General features: G+C 40.6%; 1 protein-coding gene across 1 annotated transcript in view; it reads right to left on the bottom strand.

Moving 5' to 3' along the window:
* lmnb1 (lamin B1) overlaps positions 1-13,990 on the bottom strand; it is a 55,617-nt gene extending 41,627 nt beyond the window's left edge. Inside the window, exon 1 of the mRNA XM_080188930.1 lies at positions 12,801-13,990. Coding sequence (XP_080045056.1) covers positions 12,801-13,159 — 359 coding nt within the window. The 5' untranslated portion in view covers positions 13,160-13,990. The remainder of the gene's footprint in view (positions 1-12,800) is intronic.
* Between the last annotated feature and the right edge of the window lie 13,617 nt (positions 13,991-27,607).

The following is a 27,607-nucleotide window of genomic DNA, read 5'->3' on the forward strand; positions in this document are numbered from 1 at the left end:
CTAAATATGAAAAGGCTCAGTATCCAAACCATGGCAAAGCAGTGTCAAAGTTGTCAGGATGTCCAAGTGGTCTAAGGCACCAGACTTGAGCAGTATGGCTATTTCCCTGAGAAATCCTGATTACTTCTGGCCCCTTCAAATCCCACTCCTGACATTTTAGGGGCAGTACACTAGTTAGCATTGTTGCTTCACAATGCCAGGTTTGATTCCTGGTTTGTATCACTGTGTGGAGTTCTCCCCATGTCTGCGTGCATTTCCTTCAGGTGCTGCGGTTTCCTTCCCACATTCTGAAAGGCTGGTTAGGTGCATTGACCTGAACAGGCACCGGGCTGTGATGACTGCACATCACATTGCACTGCTAACGCAAGTTTTACTTGTGACTAATAAACAAACTTTTACTTTAAAACATGGCTGCTGTGACTCCTGCATGACAGTAACAAGTTTGTTAGGCTTCCAAATCTCTGGAGGACTTTTCAAAGTGCTTTGCAGCTGAAGAAATCAAAGGCCTTCGACAGATCAATAAAGACCATGTACCTTTATATTGTACCAGACACTATGTCGAGCAACAAAGGTCATATCTGAACTTCCCCGGATAGTCGGAAACTCTCCAGTATAATAATATCTTTGTGGACAGGTAGGGATCAGTACAGGGGGCTTCAAGAACAAAGGACAGAAAGGATACACATGCCGCAAGTTTCCACAAATTATCACCTTTCTAAAAGTGAAGAATTACGGCACTGCCAAAGTAGGAAGATAGCACTTACTCTTCCTAGTTTGCAAAAACATGAATTCGTCGCCAGCAACTTCATCGATCTCTGCAGGAATGTTGTCTGCCACATGCCTCATTATCCATCATCTGTTGGATAGTCTTTTGCATCTCAACGAGTGTTAACAATGCTATGAGGGATGTTTTGATGTTTTTTCCTGATACTGTTGATATCCACCTAAGATTAGAGTAGTACTCCTTCCAACAGTCTCACTTAGACACATCATTAAAAAACAGGAACAGATAGAAACGGCTCCATTTAAAATGGCTTGTCAAAAAAAACAATAGCTCCCTTAAAAATAATCAATGCCATCCTAGAGTGGTTGCTCTGTTCCTAGAACGGGCGGAATCCACATCCACAAGAGAATGACACCAAGTGTTTTGGGTTGTCAGACTGCTCGGTAGCTATGTGAAAACACTTGCACCAGCAATCACATGGTTTACAGTCAAAAAAAATTCAATTTTGCACACAAAAAAAGATAAATTTCACAAGGGCACGTCCAGCATTGTGTGTCAAATAAAATCAGCTTCATGTACCACAGGCAGGAGGCAATTAATGACCATGTTTCTTTGATCAAGTACCAACATCGCTACACAGAATGGTGACAGTCAAAGTCTTGGCTTCAGAAAGAATTGAATAAAAAGCTGTGTGTAACACTGTCAATTAAGGATGAGCAACAAATGCTGACCTAGCCAGCAACACTCGCATTCCATGATTTTTAAAATCATAATCACAAATTAACATTAAAATTGTTGACAATTAAAGCTTTATTTTGTAGCATTTAATTTTGTCACTACCTTGAACCAATAAACGCACAAGTTAAAACAAAGGCCTCATCAGTTGGTTTGTGACATGCAAGTCATACATTCATGCCGTAACCAGCTTAGTAAAGTACAGGGAAAAAAAGGATATTACAAATAGCTCCAAGAAGTAATTAATCCCACAAGTTGTAATGGACAACACATCAGGCATCAACAGGGGAATAACAAAAATAGTTTTTGAGCACAACTGCCTTCATCAGTACATTTCCTTGAATAGAAGGGATATTATTCAAACATCTGCCAAATAAAGCAGTTGGTGCCTTTACTCGCAGCTGTTTTTCCCATAAAGATTTGATAAATTGAAGACAAGAGGGCGCTATTATTTTAAACTTGGTTTAATATTACAAATGTCAAGCTAGTTTGAATTAAAACATTGTCTAAATTATTGTTGTACTGCAGATCCCCAAAACTGAGGCAACAGCTGAGATTACAGTTAAGACTACTAAGATGTGTACAGCATGAAGCGTCCACCTGTCCTTCACTAGTCTTGAATTTCTTTGACTCGTGCACTTTTTAAACACCTGCCAACTCCTATTATTTTGTCACACAGCAAAGCAACCAAAATCTTCATCTTACATACATTTTCCATCCCTCCCAAAATATAACAAGCACCACCAGGGTTTGCACTACTTTTACACTACACAGATACATAAAGAGCTGATCCTTTTAGGTTTGAGGCCCTTTTCTTCATGTAAAATTATGAGGAACCATTTTTAGTTCTGCTCTGTTCACAAAACTTCACAATTTATGGAATTCTCAGATCTATTCCAGTTCAGTTACAAGTCCTCTCAAAATATTGCCCCTCCCCTCATTCAATGGGATGCATCCATAGACACCTGTAACTTCCTCATCCCCAGCTCACCACATGGCTTTACAAAATAGCCTCAGGACATGAATCCAACATCTCCATCACTACAATACTGATGAAACCTAGCGCAGTAAACACCACCATAAATAAACACTCTCTGATCAAACATCTTAACAAGACATGGCCGATGTGGCCACCTGATGCATAAGTGGCATTTCATAACCTCACCTGGCTGTGGAAACCCTGACCAAACCACAAAGCATATAACGCCTTGCCCTCAACTCAAGTTTAAGCATAACATTGTGGAATTACTCTTCCTCTCCAGCAGGGTACTGAACTGGTTCGGCAATCTGACATTTAAACTGACGACAGCTTCTGTTCCTAAATCACGGAAACCTACATTGCAGAAGACCTTCAGCCCATCAAGTCTGCACCAACACATGAAAGGTCCTGACTTGCCTACCTAACCCCACTTGCCAGCACTTGGCCCATAGCCTTGAATGTTATGGCATGTCAAGTACTCACCCAGATACTTTTTAAAGGATGTGAGGCATCCTGCCTCCTCTACCCTCCCAGGCAGTGCATTCCAGACTGTCACCACCTTCTTGAGTAAAGAGGTTTTTCCTCAAATCCCCCCTAAACCTTTCACCTTTAACTTGTGTCCGGTCATAACTGACCCTTCAATTAAGAGAAACTGCCGCTCCCTATCCACATCCCTCAAATCAGGTTGCTCCTCAGCCTTCTCTTCTCCAGAGAAAACAACCCAAGCCTATCCAACCTCTCTATAAAATGTTCCATCCCAGGCAACATCCTGAAGAAACCCCTTTGCATCCCCTCCAGTGCATTCACGTCCTTCCTACAACGTGGCAACCAGACCTGCACACAATACTCCGGCTGTTGCCTGAAAGTTCGATATAACTCCACTGTGACCTCTCAGCTTTTGTAATCTATACCCCGATTGATAAAGGCAAGTGTGCCACATGCCTTTTTCATCACCCTGTTTACCTGCCTTTCTACCTTCAGAGATCTACGGACAAACACACCCAAGATCCCTTTGTTCTTTGGAACTTCCCAGCATCAGGCCTTTTAAAGTATACTTCCTTGTCAAATTACTCCTTGCAAAGTGCATCACCTCACACTTCTCAGAATTAAATTCCACCTGTCATTTATCCGACCATTTGACCATCTCATCTATATCTTCCTGTAACACAAGACCGTTAACCACCCAAGCAATCTTTGTGTCATCAGTAAACTTACTGATCTTACCCTCCACATTGACCAACAATAGGGGGCCCAGCACAAATCCCTATGGTATGCCACTGGTCGGTGGCCTCCAGACACTAAAGCAGCTGTCTACCACCACTCTATCTCCTACCACTAAGCCAATTAGGAATCCACCTTATCAGATCACTCCATATCCCACGTGCATTAGCCTTCTTAATAAGCCTCCCATGTGGGAATTTGCCAAAGACTTTGCTGAAATCCATGTAAACTACATCAACTGCACTACCCTCATCCACACTTGGCTTAACACCCTAAAGCAAAAAAAAGACTGGGACTACCATGAATAAGTTTCCATCACTGCTACACTAGTAACCTCGTAGTAATGTAAGCCTACTTGTGACTAATAGTGATATTCAAACAAAACATTGAAATTTCTCAATTTTTATTACTAAACAGTCACGATGATACACATTGTATCCAGGATAACAAGCTGTGCATAGCTGTAGTTATCAATGTAATTAACAAATGGATAAACTCATACAATTTTACTGTTTTTGGCACATACTGCAAAATTATATCAAGTCAACTGTTTGCAATCCAATTTCACATGGCATATCTATAGAATAAGGCAAAAAGTCCTGGAAATTTTGTAATTATGTAATTATGTACATCTCACCATAATTTGCTAGAGCATCAAAAACAAACTATTGAGCATGTTGAATTAACACTACTATGATCACCACTGCCACTTTGAACTTTCTAGCTCTATTCTGCAATGGTTCTATCAGTAAAGTGTGTCATTCAGAGCTCACTTTTTATTGACTTGTTCTACAAAAGAAGATAAGAAATAGGAGCAGGAGTAGGCGACCTAGCCCTTCGAGCCTGCCCCGCCATTCAATAAGATCATGGCTGATCTGTCGTGGCTCAGTTCCACATTCCCGCCCTCTCCCCATAACCCTTAATCCCCTCGCTTATCAAAAACCCATCAACCCACGTCTTAAAAATATTTAGCGAGGCAGCCTCCACCACTTCAACGGGCAGAGAATTCCAGAGATTCACCACCCTTTGAGTGAAGAAGTTCCTCCTCAACTCCGTTCTAAACTGCACCCCCCCTTTATCTTGAGGCTGTGCCCCCTAGTCCTACTGTCCTTTCTGAGCGGGAAGAGTCTCTCCACCTCTATCCTACCCATCCCATTCATCATTTTATATGTCTCAATGAGATCTCCCCTCATTCTTCTAAACTCTAACGAGTACAAGCCTAGTTTATTCAGCCTCTCCTCATAGCTCAACCCCCTCAACTCCAGTATCAGCCTAGTAAACCTCCTCTGCGCTCCCTCCAAGGCCAAAATATCCTTGCGTAAGTGCGGCGACCAAAACTGCACACAGTACTCCAGCTGCGGCCTCACCAATGCCCTATACAGCTGCAGCAAGACCTCCCTACTTTTATATTCAATCCCCCTCGCTATGAAGGCCAGCATCCCATTTGCCTTCCTGACCACCTGCTGCACCTGCAGGCTGGGTTTTTGCGACTCATGCACAAGGACCCCTCTGCACCGTCGCCTGCTGCAGTTTTTTGCCACGTAAGTAATAGTCCTTCCTACCATTATTCCTACCAAAGTGGACCACCTCGCACTTGCCAACATTAAATTCCATTTGCCAGTTCCTGGCCCATTCGCCCAGCCTATCTAGATCCTTCTGCAGACTCTCCACACCCTCCGCGCAATTTGCCGTTCCAACAATCTTGGTGTCATCAGCAAATTTCCACACCATACACTCGGTTCCCTCCTCCAGATCATCTATATAAATGGTAAATAGCTGAGGCCCCAGCACCGACCCCTGGGGCACTCCACTAAGAACTTCATAGAAATTTCAATTATATAATATGCTGACAGACAAGGCCACACACCTCATATCTTTGGATTAATGGTCCATATTGTGCAGTCAACAGCAAAAGAACAGCATTGCTACTGACTGTGAAGAGAGCCACCTGCAAAGGTCTGCTGAATTTTGTGATGGGGCTTTCCCCTTTTCTGACAGCAGCTTAAATCTAGCACTAAGTTGAGGGAAAGTTTTGGCGAGCAGTAGTAATAATGTTTGTAAGCAGCCAATCACATTGAAGTATTTACATGAAAAACCAGGAATTTAACAGCACTGAATATTCTTCACTTAAATGTTCAGGTCCGAAATGACCCGATTACGGTAAAAGTTTTGTAAAAATGCTGGTATTCAAAATTGATAAATTTGACATTCATCAGTTTCTCAGGCTGACTGGAGGTTATGAATTGAGCATATGGTTAAAAAACAAGTCACACCACATTCAACAAGGTGCATTTTTTTTTTAAATAGAACAGCTAACTTTTCAAGAGTAGTTGTTCTAAGATTTTTCACTGATTGCAGTCTGGAGGTGCCTGAACACATCACTGGCAGCAACTCCTCGATTTGGGCATTGTTCTGCACATTCCAGAGTAGCTGCCAGATTTAGCTGAGTAAATGATGGCAAACACTAACAGTTGTCATAACCTCTGCAAAATCCAGGCCACTATTTACTGAGTTTATACACCAAGCATGGATTGCAACCAGCAATTAAGTACAGATAGGAAATAGTATCCAGTTTGGGATATAAGTGTATGTGGATGTCATCTTGGAGCTAATTTGTACTGTTGGTAAGAACACAAATTAAACATGGTCATTTTGTCTGTAAATGCTGCAACCCATCACAATGTTACCAGATCGAAGATACAATTCTAAAACACATCTCTATTTGTTTTATTTTGTATCAGACCCAGTACCTTGGGGTTATTTCAGAAAGATCCAATTTACCACTCAGCTTACTGAGGCACGTAATAACTATTTTTTCAGCAAATTGAGCTGCAACTTCACTACTTAAGAACTGGGTAGCACAAGAGTCTTGTGTTTGTTGCTTATGTCAGTATTGCCTAGCCAGTTCCAAGGCATGAAGGAAAAGTTTGAGTGAAAGTCAATATATTCCAGTAAGCACTGGGGTAATAGACAAGTGTACTTTGTATATGATAGGACACAGGCAGTACAGTTTGAAGATGCAGAGTTGGAGATTAGAGCAATATTTGAAGTTAAATCTAGAGATGACAAGGCAACGATCAGAATCAATTATCCCAAAATGACAAAAAAAATGGGTTTAGAATAGCAGAGCAGTTCCATTTTTAATAAGGAATTTTCACTTGTTCTGTAGAAGCTGGATTAACCCCAGACTCAAAGGCATTCTTTATTGTTTGCTAGGGAATGAGAGAAATACACAACGCAGCAAGTCTAGGAGCCACTCAAAGCATAAAAATGATATCCAGGAAGCACTGAGTAACACCATCTTTTCCTTGATAATTAAACCACCATTTTGCCAGCCGCAAAATGATAGTAAGATAAAGAATGCCCAAATCCAGAAGTTGCTGCCAGTGATGTGTTCAGACACCTCCAGACTGCAATCAATGGGAAATCTTAGCTAATAAACAGTTAATGTATCAAAGGGGCCGGAATACACAGTGGTGAAAGTTAGAGAAAATTCTGATTAGCTATCTAGGTTTATGATATTAAAGTGAACTGACAGATTAGCTGGCACAAGATTCTGTTTCTGCTGGCTAGGTAGGGTCACACAGTCTGCACTCTAGAACCAAACCTCCTCAGGGTTGAAATTAGGAAAACTTGTGCACAGTGGTAGCGGTTTGGTGCTCTGTTTCCTGTTATCTAGGATAGCAGAAAACATAACATAAGAACATAAGAAATAGGAGCAGGAGTAGGCCATCTAGCCCTTCGAGCCTGCCCCGCCATTCAATAAGATCATGGCTGATCTGTCGCTGCTCAGTTCCACTTTCCCGCTTTCCCCCCATAACCCTTAATCCCCTCTCTTATCAAAAACCCATCAACCCGCGTCTTAAATATATTTAGCGAGGCAGCCTCCACCACTTCAACGGGCAGAGAATTCCAGAGATTCACCACCCTTTGAGTGAAGAAGTTTCTCCTCAACTCCGTTCTAAACCGCCCCCCTTTTATCTTGAGGCTGTGCCCCCTAGTCCTACTGTCTTTTTTGAGCGGGAAGAGTCTCTCCACCTCTATCCTGTCCATCCCATTCATCATCTTATACGTCTCAATGAGATCTCCCCTCATTCTTCTAAACTCTAACGAGTACAAGCCCAGTTTATTCAGCCTCTCCTCATAGCTCAATCCCCTCAACTCCAGTATCAGCCTAGTAAACCTCCTCTGCACTCCCTCCAAGGCCAAAATATCTTTGCGCAGGTGCGGCGCCCAAAACTTTGCGCAGCTGCGGCCTCACCAATGCCCTATACAGCTGCAGCAAGACCTCCCTACTTTTATATTCAATCCCCCTCGCTATGAAGGCCAGCATCCCATTCGCCTTCCTGACCACCTGCTGCACCTGCAAGCTGGGTTTTTGCGACTCATGCACAAGGACCCCGAGGTCCCTCTGCACCGTCGCCTGCTGCAGTTTTTCGCCCCGTAAGTAATAGTCCTTCCTACCATTCTTCCTACCAAAGTGGACCACCTCACACTTGCCAACATTAAATTCCATTTGCCAGTTCCTGGCCCATTCGCCCAGCCTATCTAGATCCTTCTGCAGACTCTCCATACCCTCCGCACAATTTGCCGTTCCCCCAATCTTGGTGTCATCAGCAAATTTCGACACCCTACACTCGGTTCCCTCCTCCAGATCATCTATATAAATGGTAAAAAGCTGAGGCCCCAGCACCGACCCCTGGGGCACTCCACTAGTCACCATCCGCCAATCCGAATAGCACCCGTTGACCCCCACTCTCTGCCTCCTATTTGACAACCAATCCTCTATCCACGCTAACACCCTACCCCCAACTCCATGTCTTTCGACCTTCTGCAATAACCTCTTGTGAGGTACTTTGTCAAACCCCAAGGTTAAAGCTTGTTCTAGTAAGGTGCTTTTGCTTTACAACATTTTGAAATAAGGGAACTTGTCTGAATAGTGCTGCCGGCCACGTCCTGAGTGCAGTAACAGCACACGCATCAAAAAAAAAACCCACATCTGGTCAGTTATTACAGTACAAACTTGTGATCGCAGTACAAAAACTAGGACTATATCACTTTATTTAAATGCCATATTGAGACAGCAATATGACCATTCATCAGAGCTGGGTCAAGTTAGTCATCAACAACCTGAAACATTAACTTGCTCACTCTCCACAGATGCTGCCAGACTAGAATGCTTCCAGCATCCCCAATATTTTGCTTTTGTACATGCATTACGTTGTTGCACTGAAACAATACTTTGTATTGTATCACATACAAACCAGTCAAATTTGCAGGTGACAGCAAACCAGAAGGACAGGGTAGGAAAAAAAAAGCAGTTGAATCTGTCACTAAGAGAACACAAAAATGTAAAATGTGTCAAAATTTAATTGGACTGTACACTGAATGCAGTAATTTGCATATTGTCAGTAAAATGCAAGGATTTATGTAACCCACGAAAGATGAACCAACAGCATAAGGTCATTTAGTCCTTAAGTCAGTTGTCAGTCAGTAAAATAACTGACGTGATGAATCCCTTTTCTCTCAATATTTTTGGGTGAACAGAAATACGTATTTCTCTTTACGAATAGCCATTTGGGGAAAGAGCACCAAACTTCTACCACTGTGCACAAGCTTCCCTAATTTCACTCCTGAGGAGATGTGGTTGTAGGGTACAGACTATGAACCCCTACCTAGCCAGCAGGAACAGAATTTTTTGCCAGCTGATCTATCAGTTCGTTTTAATATCTTAAACTTTCAATCAAACCATCCCTAACCTTCTATAATTCCAGGGACTATAATACTTGTTTGTGTGATCTAACCTTCAAGTTCCAGGTGTCATTCTGGTAAATCTACACTGCACTCCCAATGAGGCCAAACCGAAAATCAAAATACATAGGGATGCACAGGGAATTAATCAACTCTTTATGAAACACATCAGGATGCATCACTGCACAAAAAGGTGCTGCTGGAATGCATTTATTTGAAGGTAGAAGACAAGCATGAAAGAAATAGCTGTGACAATTACAAGATTCCATGGTTCCAATTGTAACAAATTCAAAGCACTTTTGAATGAACTCTTTTTGTAAGCAACTTATACTTTGTGAGGTAATGCATTTTGGAAGGTCTAATACAGATAGGAAATATACAGTAAATGGCAGAATCTTTAAAGGTAGGCAAAGGGATCTGGCTGTACAGGTACACAGGTCACTCAAAGTGACAATGCAGATAGAGAAGGTAGTCAAGAAGGCATACAGCATGCTTGCTTCCATCGGCCAGAGCACTGAGTTTAAAAATTGGCAAGTCATGTTACAGCTTTATAGAACCTTAGTTAGTCCGCACTTGGAATATAGTGTTCAATTCTGGTCGCCACACTATCAAAAAGATGTGGAGGCTTTGGAGAGGGTACAGAAAAGATTCACCAGGATGTTGCCTGGTATGGGGAGCATTAGCTATGAGGAGAGGTTGGAGAAGCTTAGTCTGTTCTCACTGGAATGACAAAAGTTGAGGGGCAACCTGATAGAAGTCTATAAGATTATGAGGGGCATGGACAGAGTCAGAAGCTTTTTCCCAGGGTGGAAGAGTAAATTATTATGGGGCACAGGTTTAAGGTGCAAGGGACAAGGTTTAAAGGAGATGTACGAGGCAGATTTTTTTTTAAATAGAGGGTGGTGGGTACCTGGAACTCATTACTGGGGGAGGTAATGGAAGTGGATTCGGTAGTGACTTTTAAGGAGCGTCTTGACAAATACATGAATAGGATGTGAATACAGGGATATGGTCCCCAGAGGGTAGGGGGTTTTAGTTAAGTCAGACAGTATGGTCAGTGCAGGCTTGGAGGGCCAAAGAGCCTGTTCCTGTGCTGTAATTTTCTTTGTTCTTTCTTTAAACTACAGAACAAAAAGCTTTTAACAAGAAACACCATCAGGTAGATGTTATATTGTCCTTTAAAGTGGACATTGGATTCTGCCAGAATAAGTCCAAAACGACTCTTAGCTCCTAAGGGTTTACTCCCATTCCACTTCCTTTCCCAATGTGGAACTGTTTAGTGCCAAACTATCCACCAGTGAGATTTTTCCCAGCAACTTCTCTCCTTCCCCCATTAAAGCTGGATTAAAATTCTGACTCACTAAATTGGTCAATTCAATTTGAGCTAGCTTCCACTCACATTCCAGCATGATGAACCACAGCCTTTTGACCTCTGGATGCTCACTTGCTCCAGCACCGTGGCAGACTAACTTGTGAAATTCAGTGATGTAACCCAATATCACAATGACTTCTTCTGTACCTTCCCATCTCAATCTCAAATCCATTACCGTAGTAATGTGAATTACATAGGCCTTGTATCCAGGTAGAGGCACCGACAAGAGCCCAATTCTCTCATCTTGGAAGTAAGGGACCATTTAGAGCATAACCTTTTAAAACCCAACATTTTCACGTTTCTGGGACTGGGGACTCATCAGTCTATCTACTGTTAGTACATAGGCTGCTGCAAGTGTAAACACCTTGCACCTTCTTCCCAGTGAGACAATCAGGGTCCCCTTTAATCTTGAACAGATAGATTTCAGATGTCCCTCTTCATCTTATGCAAAATTAATGACAGTTCCAAAAACAAATCTTAAAGCCATTAGTTTTAACAAAAAGCAAAGCATTTCCAAAACACTTTTGAATGATGGCAATCCCCATATTATGATTTCAAGTTTGAACAGGCTTTTGGGTAGATTAACATAAGTCAAAACATTTGAATAGTTGGGGAAAACTGAAATGTTGGGTCCAGGCTACACTGTATCAAACAGCTTTCCTTACAACTTCCGATCAGAGGAATTATTTGCCAGATCCTTTGCTCAGTGGGAAAGGTGGCAAAAAAAAAGCACTTGAGCAGTGACAGAGGGAAAGTAAAACAGGAGAAAATAAACACCAGCTCCTAGCGACTTCACGTAAATCTCAGTTTTTTGTACAGTAATTGGGAGGGGGCGTTTATCATAGACAATGTAATGGTTTGCCTGTTAAGGGAAAGGTTTCATCAGTCAAAACAATCCAAAAAAAAGGTAGTTATCACCCCGCCCCCTCCTCCACAGTACTGAAGATATCGCCTTTTGTCAACCATACACTCACTGATCCGCCAGCTTTCTGACCCACACCACTGCTTATTAAACAACGGGATGCAATGCTATGTACAACATTGGTCTCATTCGGAACATTTGCAGGAAAGTTGCTATTTAATTAAAAGCTTCATCGCTGCCTGGTGTTTTGCAGGAGGCTGAGGAGCAGCTCTTTGTCTACACAGAGGCTCTTCCACGCGCGACAGATGGCTATTGTCCAGCTCACTCACTCATTCATTCAATCCCCTCAAAAACAGACTCAGTCCTCACCCCTGCTTTCACCGTTTGAAATAGCACAAAAAAAAACAGCCCATTCTGCAGGCTGCGATATTCCTGAAGAAGCCAAGATTTCAGAGGCAAGGAAAGCGCCATACCCGCCTTCAGCCCATATATGGTCAGCCTGAGTAGTAACTGGACAAACTAGTCCATTCAACCGGCGCCAATTCCACCCGGTAAAACATTATACACTCACACAGGCAAAGCAATTGCAACTCTAAATTCTGGGATTTCACAAAGTAGAAAATATCGCTTCATTCCACACATGTTCCTACATGACAGATTAACATATGGGGGAGTTTTTACACACTGGCTTAAAAGAAAAAAAGGTGGGAAATTTCGTAGACAAACCAACCAACTCTATATCTCGCAATTCGTTTCCCGCGTGGTTTAACCGCAAATAATTCATCCGACCACTGACTCCAGCAAGTTTATTTTACCTAGACAATTCTTACATGGTGCAGGGTCTGCTTAAAAATAAGATGATTCAACTCTTCATCATTATCCTAACGTAGAAGCCACAAGCGAACCATTGTTATCAAACCTACTGGAGAGATAAATCTTTCAAAACAACAAATCTCGTAAAATAAGGTTTTTTTTTGCCCTCGAGATTTCAGCTCAATGCTGTATATTTAATCACAAATATACACAGTTTAGCCTGTAACCCAGCACACACAAGATGGGAAGACACCATCCCACCAATGTGATAAGCTAAAGTAGCGCCTAAATAAAAAAGGTGGGATTTTCCCATTAAACGCTGCGGAATTGCAGTCTCTCCTACCTCTGCAGCACACTGTCGTAGTCCCCGCGCAGTTTGCCCAGCTCTATCTGTAAGCGCGCTCTCTCCTTGGCCGTCTCATCCAGAGAGTGGCGAGCGTCCGCCAGCTCATTCTCATACAGACTCCTGATGCTGCTCAACTCCCGGCTGGTTACCTCTTCCCTCTCGGAGATCTGCAGCTGCAGGATACTATTCTCGGACTCCAGCGAGCGCACCTTGTCGATATAGACGGCGAGCCGGTCGTTCAGGTTCTTCAGCTCCTCTTTCTCCTGCAGCCGGGAAATGCGGGTGGGACTGAGCGGGGAACTGGCTACACTCCGGCCGCTCGGACGGTGCTGGCTCTTCGGAGTAGCCATTGCCATAACTTACATACAAAATAAATATGTGTGTGTAAGAGAGAGAGAGATTTACATAGAGTGGAGCCAAAAACTGAGATGTACTGGCAATTCTTTTTCGAATAAAAGCCAAGCAATACGTGAAGCGCCAGCAGCTGATTTCTCTTCGTCCTCCTGGTGTTTGCCCGCGCTTCTTTCCCACACTCACTGCTTCCCGCTGTTAAAATGGCTCCTCGTTTTAGCCTTTGAGACACAACGTGACCGTCTGGAGGCCAATTGTACCGCGAGACTAGACCGGTCCTCACAACGCAACCAGCAGTTGTAAAGTTTGTGAAATATTCCTTCTCCTTGTTCAATCACGGATATTTTTGTTCCTCTCCCATAAACTAAGAGAAAAACCGGGGACTAGTAAAATCCAGTCTCTCTCTCTCTCTTTCTGGAAATCAGTGCTGCGGTGCAGTGATTACTGGAGATGTGAAGCTGCTTAAGTCAATTATAGGGGCCCGGTCTCAAACCCAGCCACATAAAGGATATCCAGATAACAGGTTGATTGGAAGAAGATGAATAGGTTGTTCTAATTATTTTTAAACATGATTTATGGTTAGATTTTTTTTCCAAGTTATGTTATTCCAACGATTTCTCATCTGAAATTTTTCGTGCTGATAAAAATCGGCCAAATATCGTTATATGTATGCAACATTCGTGGATACCCGTTCCCTCTTTGAATGCTTACACCTTCGGTTATAGGTAGGTAGGGTAAATGAAACCCAGTAACAGTCAACATTTGTGTTTTTTTTGTTTCATTAATATCGCGAGCACTGGAAACAAAAGGTTAGGAATGCTTCACAGCTCAAACAGTGACAATGCAAGGACGTGGCAGTCAACATTTTCAGGCTTCCTTCTCTTTATTAACAGTGTGGTTCACTACACAGCTCGGAAATTGGCAGATAACACTAATCATTGCTCAAAATAATGGATTAGTTAGGACTTAGAAGGCGGAGGACGATTCTGCAAAAGCCATTTGCAAGTTAAAGGGCTGTTCGGCAGTCCTGAATTAAGTTCTCTCCCCCTTGTGTATTTAAACGTTGGAAAATAATCACAATCGTGGCAATTTTTTTTACTATTATCATGTTTGCACCATGCCTTTCGGAAGGGTATATTGGGAAGGTGATTAAGGTTTGCAATTTTTTGGCGCAGAGACATAAGTTTTTATATATATATGCAGATTTTTCGTGATTTAAAACCACTTTGATTTAATTTCCAGGTGACTTCATTTAAGTTTCCTTTTAATGCTATTTGCCAGCTGCTTCGACTGTACTTCCTCCTTTGTGTCTTTGGTTAATTATTCTTTTCCAAACCAAAAAAGTAAGCTTCAATTTCAATCTTGTGTGTGAGACCATTTTTCTTGTTTTTAGACAAATCTTATAGAGTAAGGGATGGTGTAAATCTCCACTTCTTTTGGGGGATACAGTATGAAATAGTAAGAGTTTCTTAGAGTTGTTTTAAACTAGGGAAGCGTGTTTGTTATACTATTATGCTGTGGGGTTAAAACAAAGTCTATAAATTTGCATTTACTAAATTTATATTTGAGCATTGCTGAAAAAAGATATTTTTTGTCAAAACATTTTCTCTTGTACTCAGCAGGATAATCACAAGAATGCTAATGTAAGGAAAATCAAATTTATACAGTATGAGACTAGAGTACTGATTGTTTGTTTGGTGAGTGTGGACTCTGGTAAAGACCTTGCCATTAGAGAATGCATCAGTTGATGGTGGTTTGACAATTAACTGCCAAACATTGTTTGAAATTTAAACTAGGCGGTTTGACACTACTCGATCAATGCATTGCCTTGAGGAATGAACCAGTGAATGGCTGTCTCTTCTTTTGGTTCGCTGAAACAAAACATGTTTTTTTTTCCTGTTAATTTTATGTGCTAAATATACATTTGCAATACACGTTTTTTGTATAAAAGCATCATATTCAAGTTCCGTATGCAACTAATTGCAAATGTGTGAAAGGAAAGTGTGAATTTGAAATAACATATAATTATTTGCCTACAAAGTGAAAATTCCACATAAGTCTTTACTGCTGATGTATTACTAAATATATACATAATGTTAGAACAGTTTTTGTTCTATGTTATTTGTATAAATTATAAAAGTGATGAGAATATTCCAAGTTGATGTCATAACAAAATGGTACTAGGGAGACCAATGGGACTAAAGGCCAAAAGTCTCTTGGAGCTGATGGGTTGCATCCTAGGATATTAAATGACGCAGTTACAGAGTTAGTAGATGCACTGGCATAATTTTCTAAAAATCCTTAAATTTTGGACAAGTCCCAGAAAATTGGAAAACTGCCAGTGTTTATGCTTATTCAAAATGGGAGAGAGAGAAAAAAAAGCTAACTATAGACCTGTTAGCCTAATATCTGTCATTATAAAGAATGTAAAGCCAGAGTATTAAAAAATACATAACATAATCAGGCAAAGTCAGCATGGCTTCTTGAAGAGGAAATTATGCCTGACAAACACATTAGGTCTTTGAGGTGATAATGAGCAGGATAGCTAATGGGGAACCAGTAGATGTAATTTACTTGGATTTCCAAAAAGCATTCAATAAGGTACCACACAAGTGGCTACTTAATAAGATAAAAGCCTGGGGTGTTGGGACTAGTAAATTAGCATCGATACAGGATTGGCTAACTATTAGAAGACAGAAAGTTGGAATAAAAGGGGCATTTTCAGGATCGCAACCTGTAATTAGTGGATCAGGGATCAGTGCTGGGGCCACAATTATTTATTAATGACTTGGATGAATGTACTATTGCCAGGTTTGTAGATGACATTTAAATAGATGGGAAAGCAAATAGTAAGGGTGACACAAGTAGTCTAGAGAGAAACATATGGAGAGGCTAAATGAGTGGGCATAAAATTGGTAGATAGAACGTAATGGTGGAAAATGTGAAGTTATGCACATTGGTAGGAAAAGTTGGATATTATTTAAATACAGAAAGCTGCAGCACAGGGGAATTTGGGGGTCCTCATGCATAAATCACAAAACTCTAGCATGCAAGTTCAGCAGGAAGAAAAATCAAATGTAGGCATTTATTTACAAGGGGAATGGGGTATAAAAATAGAGAAGTCTGGTTAAAGCTGTAGAAGACACTAGTTAGACCGCACCTGGAATATTGTGAGCAGTTTTGGACCCCTTATCCCTTATCTAAGGAGAGATATACTGGCATTGGTGGCAGTCCAGAGATGGTTCACTAGGTTGATCCTGAATGTGGATGGATTTTCTTATGAGAAGAGATTGAATAGGTTGGGCCTGTACTCATTGGCGTTCAGAAGAATGAAAGACAACCTTATTGAGACATATAGGATTCTCAGGGGCTTGACAAGGTAGATACTGAGAGGTTGTTTAGGTTGGGGGGAGAGACTAGGGCCAGAGGACACAATCTCAGAATAAGAGGTTGTTCATTAGAAGAAATTCTTTTCTCAGAGGGTAGTGAATTTGTGGAATTCATTATCACAGAGAACAGTAGAGGCTGGGTCATTAAGCATGTTCAAGGCTGAGATAGACAGGTTTTTAATCAGCAAGGGAATCATGAGTTATTGGGATAAGTGGAGATGATGATCATCGTGTCAGCTGAGTCATGAATAGACTCAATGAGCCAAATGCTTAATTTTGCTCCTGCATCATATGGTCTTTAAAGTTTAACTATTGCATAATTCCAGCATGAGAAAATAATTACCATGAGAGTGAACCTCTGTCAGGAAAAAATGATCAGTTAGGGCTCTTTTTTTTTCTAGTAGAGTAGAGAAGGAAGTGATCATTTTGAGATTTTATAACATAATAAATAGGAATAGGCTATTCAACCATTCTGGGGCCTACTGTACCATTCACTAAGATCATATATGATCTACTCAAGCTGCAACTTCCTGTACTATTCACATTATCTCTTGATTCCACATCTATCAATTTCTGACTTGTGTGACTCAACAACTAAGAATCCACGTTACCCTGAATAGAGATTTTTCAAGATTAGTCATTACCTTGAGATTTGGACTCTCCATCTAAGGGAAAAATCCTCCCAGCATCTACATTGTAAAGCCCCTTAAGAATTATATTTGGTCAATGAGATCACCTTTCGTTATTCTCCTTGTTTTAGGTCCCAACACTAAACTCCATTCCCTAATGTGTCCATCGCTTTTCCTGTAACAGTCTGAGGATAATCCAGTCAGTTTGCAACTTTGTCACATTTGATCCAGAGATGAACTTCCAACCCCATATTCAGTCTAATGAATCTATTTTGTACTTCCTCAAAAGTAAGTCCATCCTTCCTTGGTTAAGGAAACCAAGACTGGACACAGTACTCCAGGTATGGGCTCATAGTTTCAGTAAGACTTCTCTTATACTCCAATTTCCTTGCAGTAAAGACTAACAATTAACATACCATTTATTTCCTTCTGATAATTAACAATAATAGTCTCTCAAAATTCAAGATATATTCTGCTTTTCTATTGCTCTAGACAAAGAGGATAATTTCACATTACATTTCATCCACCATGTTTTTGTACACTTAATCTGTCTAAATCCTTTTGCAGCTTCATCTGAACTTACTTTTCCATCTAATGTGGATCACTAGTAAACCTGGACACATACTAGGTTCTCTCATCTAAGTCATTCATATACATTGTAAATAGATATTAATCCTTGCCATCATCCATTAGTCACAACCTGCCATCCACAAAATGACTCTCTTATTCCTATTCTGTTTTCTGATAATATATCCTCAACCCATTCTAATAGATTACCTTTATCCAATGCATTCTAATTTTGTGTGATAATATCTTGGATGTCTCCCTTCCAAATACATTTTGAAAATTCAAAGATACCAAATCCTCTTTTTCCCCTTATCTGCCACACAAGTTACATAATGGGAAAGACAACCTGAACAAATTTGTCAAAGATAACTTCCCTTTCAAAAATTCATGTTGATTTAGCCCAGTCAAATTTTGACTTTAAGTTTCCTGTTACCTTTTTTCTAATAATAGATTCTAACATGTTGTCAGGGCAAGTGGCCCATATAGTTCATTATTTTTCCCCTCCTTTTCTTGAATAGTGAGATTACATTTGCCACCTTCCAATCTATTTGCTTCTGCTTTTCAGTGTGAGCCTCCATTTGCTAAGCAGCAGCTTAGTTGTTTTTAGTGTATAATGACTTTTACATTACATAACTCTAATTACAATGTATGCAAAGTTTAAAGTGAAACTAAAACCTATAGGCATGTAGGCACCTTTGTTTAAGTTGAAGCTAACTGAAGTTAACACAAACAGTAATACAGAAACAAAAATTAAGCTTAAACTTAAACTTTTACCTTATTCTTAATTCCCAAAATACAAATATAAATGATTTAAACGATCTCTACTTTCTAACAGTTTAACTAAGGAGATTCATGTAACAAGGGTAATACAATAATAATGGAGGACTACAATCTTTATATGAACTGGGGAAAACAAATTTATAATATTACTGCAGGGCATAGGTTCATGGAATGCATTCAAAGTAATTCTCTTGATCAATAGGTCAAGTAACCAATTTGGGAAATTCTTTCTTTAGATCCAATAGTGTACAAAGAGACAATGTTAATTAATAATTTTGTGATATAGGAGCATTTGTAACAGAGTGATCTTGATATGATAGAACTTTTTATTGAGTGTGGGCATGATTAGCTAAGTACGGAATTTGAACAAAACAAACTACGTTTATATGAAGGGAAAGTTGGCTTGATAATAAAATTAAATTGAAACAATGTAATGGTATCAGTAATGACAAGTATTTAAATAACTAATTCCAAGCCTGAGGATTGGAAGAATTTTAAAATACAGCAAAGGTTGACAAAGAAATTTTTAAAGAAAGGGTAAACAGTATATGAGAGTAAACCAGTTAGAGATAAAAACACATTGTTACATTTTCTATAGGTATGTAGAAAGAATGCAATTATTGAAAGTAAATGTGTGTTCTGGAGAGGTAGAGCCAGGTGAAATTTTAATGGGGAGTAAGGAAATGGTGGAACTATTTGTTTTCACAGACACAAAAACATTCTAGGAGAAGTGTGCAATCAGATGTCTAATGAAAATGAGGAGCTTAAAAGTTAAAATCAGTGGAGAAATTGTATAGGAGCAAATAATAGGACTGAAATTCAACAAATCCCAGCACTTGATGGCTTCACCCTGTAGTGTTATGAGAGATGGTTATTGAGGTACTGGATGCATTGTTTTAAATTTTAAGATTTTAAGATTTAAAGTTTATTTATTAATGTCACAAATAGGCTTACATTAACACTGCAATGAAGTTACTGTGAAAATCCCCTAGTCGCTACACTTTGGCACTTGTTCGGGTATACTGAGGGAGAATTTAATATGGTGAATGTACTTAACTAGCATGTCTTTCAGACTGTGGGAGGAAACCTGAGAACCCAGAGGAATCCCATGCAGACATGTGAGCCTTAACAATAAGTATTAGTAGGCATTTTGGCCTCAAAGTTGTCATTGCTGTTCTATTTCTGCTTTCTTCCTCTGACCACGGATTTGCTATTTCACCAACTGTTACTAAGTGGCAATAAGAGCCTTGGGAATTTATTTTCTTCGCGTTCAAGAACACAGGGACCAAATTTAACACTGGCTGCCAACCTGCCTCTGATCATCCATCTCTTGTTAAAATTTTGACTTCTGTAGTTTATACCACTGATTGACATATCATCTGAAATATCTGATGGGATCGAGGATGATTTGTTTCCACTCTGTGGTTTGATGGATTCTATGATGGCTAATAGATCCAATGCATGACCTTCAGACTCTGCCGGATGCATGGTAGCTGGTGCCTGAAGTGTTGGGTAGCTGAGTTATTTGGAGATTTGTATGCTCTCTCCAATGCATCAACTTCACCTCTGCTAGTTCCTGACATAGAAATTTAGAATGATAAAAACATAGAAAATAGGAGTAGACTATTTAGTCCTTTGAACCTGCTCAACCAATCAACTCAATCATGACTAATCCTCTAAATTAGGCAAAGGCTTTGTGAAACACCATCATTCAGTCTGTCAGAGTGACCATGAGCTTTTTGTCAATTGTCACTTTAGTTCTCTGACTCACTCTCAGTCTGACCTCTCTTGGCCTCCTACCCTGTTCCAGTGAAACTTAATGTAAGCTTGAGGAACAGCTCCTTATTTTTTGATTAGGAACTTTACAGCCCTTCAGGTTCAATGGAGTTCAACAATTTTCACCTTATAATCACTGCCCCCATTTTTCAGATAGTCTTAGTAATGGTTCTGTTTTGGTGTATTTGATTCACATCCTGAATGAACCATTTCCATTTTTTTCAATCACAAGCTGAGGACCCCCTTAAATCAGCAGGGATGTTTGATGTTTCACAGATGCTTTGAGGACTTCCCTAAAAGTGTGTTTGTCATGCTCCTGGGAATCTCCTGCCACCACCAAGTTCTGAGTAGAACAGTTACTTCGGGAATCTGGTGTCAGGCATATGAATGATATGTCATGTCCAGTGGTGCTGGTTTTTGGTGATTAGCATCTTGAAGCTGGGCATGTTTGCTTGGGAGAGGACAGTGTTGTGGGACTGTCTTTCTTGCCAGTAGATTTGGAGGACCTTTTGAAGGCACTTCTGCCGGTACTTCTCTGATGCTATGGGATGCTTATTTCAGGCTGCCCCAAGTCTCCCAAGCACTACAGGAATCAATGTTATTTGGCAAACCTTGGTCTCAGGTTTGAGATCCTGGTCCTCAAGTGACATACCATCAGAATACCATATTTTGACATATTTGGCTAGAATTATGTTTTAGTATTGGTACGGGTATGGTGTTTTCATGGTGTTTAGTACTGGTATGGATATTGCTTTTTTAAAATCCTTTTATTTTGGAATTACAAAACCAGATGTATTCCCCCATTAATATCCCTCAGTTTCAGCCTCGGCTGGATTCATGAACATGTTTTTTGATGCAGCAAATCTAACTTGCAGCTTAGCCAAAGAATGAAAATCACCCAGGAGTAATGGGATTAACTTCTCAGTAAATATTCCCCCATCATTCAGAGGAGAAATTTCTTCACCAGGAGGCTGGTCAGACTATGGAATTCACTACTCCAGAAAGTATTTGAGGCCAAAACATTGACTCTTTTCAAGAAGCAGTTAGATATAGCTCTTGAGGCAAAGGGGGAAGGGAGTCAAAGGAAGTGGGGGTGGGGTGGTGGGCGGGTAGGATTGGGCTATTGAGTTTGATGATCAGCTATGATCATAATGAATGGTAGTGCAGGCTCGAAGGGCCAAATGGCCTTTTCCTGGTTCCTATTTTCTAGTTTTAAATAAGTATCCTATATTTGGTGAAAATGCCACCTATTATAATGAGTGTGCCTATCCAACTTCCAGGAAATACTATTTTGAATTTATTCCTGAAACATGACTTTATATTGTGGCATGTTGATCAATGTTGCTTAGTCAAGGTATTGTATCCAACAAGATAGTAAAATTTGGGGCTTAGTGTTCTGTTTATCTATTTTGCAGTTTTACTTATCAGAAGTACATGGCAACATGTCAGACAAGAACCACTGAATGCCATTCGTTAGGTGTGTGCAGTTCTTATCAATAACTTCACATTGTTGTGAAGGGAGTTGTACTTGCAAGCTAGTTTTAACCCTTGTTAAAATGTTTTACAGTGAATTTACTCAAAGTAACCTTTAAACTGATATTCCTGTGTTAATTCTATGTTATTTAACATTTTCCTTAAATGGGTGTACTTTTTTTTTTATCAAAATATGACTTAGGCTCCATGACAGCAGTTGGTGTCCTGGAGACGTTAAAAGGACTTGATGAATAATTGGAATTACATTGCTGTAGAGCCAAACATATTGAATACCAAACATTTAAATGAACTTGTTGACATATTTGTTGATGTAATTTTGACCCAAATATAATACCAAGTGAAATATTTTTCTTATGAATAATTTGTTTTCAGCAGACTTCAGGTAGCCATTCATACGCACTCATGTGTGAAGTCAGATCTTTCCAATTGTCTTCATTGTCTCCTGATATTTCATCCTGAGCCATTTTCTTGGTAGGTTTTTCAGAGGTGGTTTGCCACTGCCTTCCATTCGCAATGCTCGAGTAAGCTGGTAGATTCCAAGTTTTCACCTGGAAACGGAGTCCATGCTGTTGGCATTAGTCTGAACCACACACTGGACATCCAGTCAATTGATATAATAATCAGAGCTATTAGTAGCAGATACAGGCTAGATTTAAATACTAAAATGCTGATAGTTGTTTACCACTTACTTATACACAATATTGCAAGATAACTAATGAAGGTCATTATTCAATCATTGAACATGAAATCTATTTGACATAGCCATAATAATTTGCATCAATATAGCACCTTTAAAATAGAAAAATTCCCTGATATTTCGCTGTGGCATGAGGAACAAGGATGCTAATCCAAAATCGAGATTAGAAAGGACGCCAAAAGTTTGGTTGAAGAGGTCACTTTTAAGCAGATTCTTAAATGAGGCAAAGGAGTTGGAAATATTAGCGTGTGGGATCGTGGCAGCTGCAGACATTGCTGTCAATATAAATTCAAAGAAAGAGGTTGCACAGAAACCTAGAATCCGAGGAGTTTAAAGCTTATTCATTACTGTCACAAATAGGCTCACATTAACACTGCAATGAAGTTACTGTGAAAATCCCCTAGTCGCCAAACTCCAGCACTTGTTTGGGTACACTGAGGGGGAATTTAGCATGGCTAGTGCACCTAACCAGAACGTCTTTAGGACTGGGGGAGAAAACCAGAACACCCAGAAGAAAACCCATGCAGACCCAAGGAGAACAGGCAAACTCTGCGCAGACAGTGACTCAAGCTGGGAATCGAGCCTGGGTCCCTGGTGCTCTGAGGCAGCAGTGCTAACCATTGTGCCACCCTGAACAGAGTTTGAAAGCTGTGGTACAGTTGGAAAATGTCACAGAGAAGAGAATATAAGAAATGGTAATGGATATGATTTTGAACTTCTTTTGAGGGACCAAAAGCAAATGCAGAATAGGAAGAATAAGAGTGATGGCTATGCAGAACATGTTACAGGATAGGTATAAGAAAGAAGATGAACTGGTGTTTATGGAATAAAATAGATTAGGAAGGAGAGAGTTGGAGTGTATGGGTGGGATTTTACGGCCTCACTAGTCTTGAAACCATAAAATCCTGTCTGAGGTCAACAGACCTTCCCAGGGCCCCTCGCCTGCTCTGATTCCCATAGTGGGCGCGATGGTAAAATTGCAGCCAGTAAGTCTGGAGGTGATGTACATATGTGTCAGGGCTTCGGTAACAGATTCTTAGGGAAAAGTACCGAAGGAAGGTGGCAGATATTCAAGGAATGTGTGTCTGGAGCTCTGAATGACAACGTTCCGATGAGATGAGGGGGTTTTGGTGGGTCGAGGGAACCGTGGTGCACAAAGGATGTGTTGAACCTAGTCAGGAAGAAAAGGAAGGTGTACAAGAGGTTCAGGGAATTAGATGTTAAAGATCTTGAGGAGTATAAGGACTGTAGGAGGGAACTTAAAAGGGAAATTAGGAGAGCCAGAAGGGGTCATGAGAAGACCTTGGCGGGTAAGATTAAGATTAAGGAGAATCCCAAGGCCTTCTATAAATATGTGAAAGGTAAAAGGATAAGAAGAGAAGGGATAGGACCTATAAAAGGTGAGGGGGGAAAGGTTTGTGTGGAACCAGAAGAAATGGCGGAGGTGCTTAACGAGTACTTCGCCTCAGTATTCACGGTGGAAGCCGATCTGGGAGATTTTGTTATGGATTTGCAGCAGATGGAAAGGATTGAGTACGTGAATATTAAGGAGGAGGATGTGTTGGAACTTTTGAATTCTATCAAGGTAGATAAGTCGCCGGGACCAGATGGGATGTACCCCAGGATACTGTGGGAGGCGAGGGAAGAGATTGCAGAGCCCCTGGCGATGATCTTTGCGTCATCAATGGAGACGGGAGAGGTTCCAGAGGATTGGAGGATTGCGGATGTAGTTCCTATTTTTAAGAAAGGGAACAGAGATAGCCCGGGAAATTACTGACCGGTGAGTCTGACCTCAGTGGTTGGTAAGCTGATGGAGAGGCTTCTGAGGGACAAGATTTATGAACATTTGGAGAGGTTTGACATGATCAGGAATAGTCAGCATGGATTTGTCAAGGGCAGGTCGTGCCTTACAAGCCTAGTTGAGTTCTTCGATAATGTGACTGAACACATTGACGAAGGAAGTGCCGTGGACGTAGTGTACATGGACTTCAGCAAGGCGTTTGATAAGGTCCCCCATGCAAGACTTCTTGAGAAGGTGAGAGGGCATGGGATCCAAGGGCCTTTGGCCTTGTGGATCCAGAACTGGCTTGCCTGCAGAAGGCAGAGAGTGGTTGTGGATGGGGCTTTTTCTGAATGGAGGTCAGTCACCAGCGGAGTGCCTCAAGGATCTGTTCTGGGACCCTTGTTGTTTGTCATTTTCATAAATGACCTGGATGAGGAAGTGGAGGGATGGGTAAGTAAGTTCGCTGATGACACGAAGGTCGGTGGTGTTGTGGATGATCTGGAAGGATGGCAAAAGTTGCAGCAGGACATAGATAGGATGCAGGACTGGGCGGAGAAGTGGCAGATGGACTTCAACGCGGATAAATGTGTAGTCGTCCATTTTGGCAGAACCAACGGGATGAACGAGTACACTATCAAGGGCAGAAGTCTGAGTAGTGTTGAGGAGCAGAAGGATCTTGGGGTCCGGGTCCACAGGACTCTTAAATCGGCCTCGCAGGTGGAGAAGTTGGTCAAGAAGGCGTATGGTGTACTGGCCTTCATTAATCGAGGGATTGAGTTTAGGAGTCGGGAGGTAATGCTGGAACTTTATAAGACCCTTGTCAGGCCTCATTTGGAGTATTGTGCGCAGTTCTGGTCGCCTCACTATAGGAAAGATGTAGAAGCTATTGAAAGGGTGCAGAGGAGATTTACAAGGATGTTGCCTGGACTGGGAGGCATGCCTTATGAAGTTAGGTTGAGGGAGCTGGGACTCTTTTCCCTGGAGAGACGAAGGTTGAGAGGCGACCTGATAGAAGTTTACAAAATGTTGAGAGGAATAGATAGGGTGGACTCTCAGAGGCTATTTCCCCGGTTTGAAATGGTCGCTACGAGAGGACACAGATTTAAGGTGCGGGGAGGGAGGTTCAGAAGTGATGTTAGGGGTAAGTTTTTCACTCAGAGGGTGGTGAGTGAATGGAATCGGCTGCCGTCAGTGGTGGTGGAGGCGAACTCGCTGGGGTCTTTTAAAAGACTTCTGGATGAGTATATGGGGTTTAATGAGATTGAGGGTTATAGATAGGTCTGTAGGTTGGTAGGTGATGTGATCGGCGCAACTTGTGGGCCGAAGGGCCTGTTTGTGCTGTAGTGTTCTATATTCTATGTTCTATGTTAAGTGGTGGAGGTAGGGTGTCTGTGATTGAGTATCAGACCCACAATCCACTCTATGTGGGATTAAAAAACTGGACTGCAAGTTTGTGAGCAGTCTGGTTCTTTCTTTTGAGGGGTGTAAATCACTGGGGTTTGTGGCAGACAAGGCTTAGATTTGCAATGTTCAATTAGAGGAAAGATAGTAAAGCCACAAGTTATTTCCCTCACATGAGACAAATTATATTCAATGTTAGATGTTAAGCATTCTGCTTCATTTTATTGTATCTTAATTTTAAAATATTATTGTTAATTTACAGGTTACTGTGCTGGCCATTTAGGTAGACAGCTTTTTTGTTAGAATTGCTTAATTACCATTTTGGAAGTCATTTACTTTGGGACTAAAATTATCATTTGGATGAACAATCATCTCAAAAGTAATGTGAGCTCATTTCAATTATTTTTGGAATTAAAAAACAGAAAATGATCGAAATACTTAGCAGGGTAGGCAACAATTGTGGAGAGAAACAGAGCTAACATTTCAGATCAAATGATGACCTTCACCAGAATAGAGTATTTTTTAAAAATATTTTTATTGGTTTTCAAAAAGAGATAAGGAGCAGACATACAAAGTACAATACAATAGAACGCAATGACACAGCTCCCACCGCTCCACCCAAGAAGAGTTCAATATTGTTACAATGTTGTACAAGAGATTACTAATTCTGAAAACATTGAATATTTAAGAACGCATCTAAATTTTTAAATGATTTTAAATTGTTAGTTTCTTATATTCAGTAAGTTAATTGTGTAAAGTTAATGTGGGAATTTGAGTAACTAATTTTAAACCAATTAACAAATATTCTATTTGTCTTTCACCATGCTTGAGGCAATCTTTGAAATATGCCTGAGATTTGACCTTTGACCAATGTCATGAAAGACAGGACTGAAAATCTGTGAGATCTGCATGTTTGATTGAACATTTAAGAATGAGGGTGATTTTTGGATTACTGAGAGGATGAATAATATCATTGTTCGTTTGATATTCTTTACAGTTTGTTAGTCCTGTTGGCATTGATAGTCAGAGACAATAGATTGATGTGAGTAGGCTCTTTCATCTTTTGATTTTCTGCTAGGCAAAGTTGTAGCAGTAGTATTTTCAACATGTGTCTTTTTATTCCCTTACTCTCTAGGTTTAAAGTTCTGGCCTCAAATATAGTCCACTTAAATAACCTATTCCCTTTCCATGGGAATTCCTTTTTTTGCTTGAAAGGCAGAAAAGTCATAAGTATGGTATTTCACCAACTGTCTCAGCTGGATGAAAGCTCAGTGCTGGGGTTAAACACACTATCCCAATACAATCTGTCCACTAATGTTCAAATAGAGACTTTGTTTCCCTCTGCCTCTTGTTAATAATATTTGAGTGTTCATATATAGAACCATAGGATTCCTACAGTGCTAGAAGACATTCAGCCCATCATGTCTGCACCAATTCTCCAAAAGAGCACCTTACCCAAGCCTAACCTCCACACCTGTAACCCTGTGTATTTACCATGGCTAATCCACTTAACCTACAAATCTTTCAATACTGAGCGGCAACTTAACATGGCCAATTTGCCTAACCAGCACATCTTTGGAATGTGGGAGAAAACTGGAACCCCCAGAGAAAACCAATGCAACTACAGGGAGAACATGCAAACTCCATACAGTCGCTCAAAGCCAGAAATGAACTTGGGTCCTTGTTGCTGAGGCAGCTATGCTAACCACTGTGCCACTGAGCTATGTTCAATTGTAATCCTAGAATATGATTTTAATATTGTGGAAAAATAAACATGCTATAAAACTTGTCTTGCGCTCATGAGTACAAGTGTGCATGAATACCAATTATAAAGGGAACAACAATTGTAGAAGGGACAATAATTTGTACTGCATGAGAAGAGATAATTGGCTGGCAAGTAGATTCCGATTGGCAGAGATGTTGATATGGAGAATGCA

This window comes from Carcharhinus amblyrhynchos, chromosome 5 (genome assembly GCF_965287045.1).
Source record: "Carcharhinus amblyrhynchos chromosome 5, sCarAmb.v2.hapA, whole genome shotgun sequence".
Classification (NCBI taxonomy): Eukaryota; Metazoa; Chordata; class Chondrichthyes; order Carcharhiniformes; family Carcharhinidae; genus Carcharhinus; species Carcharhinus amblyrhynchos.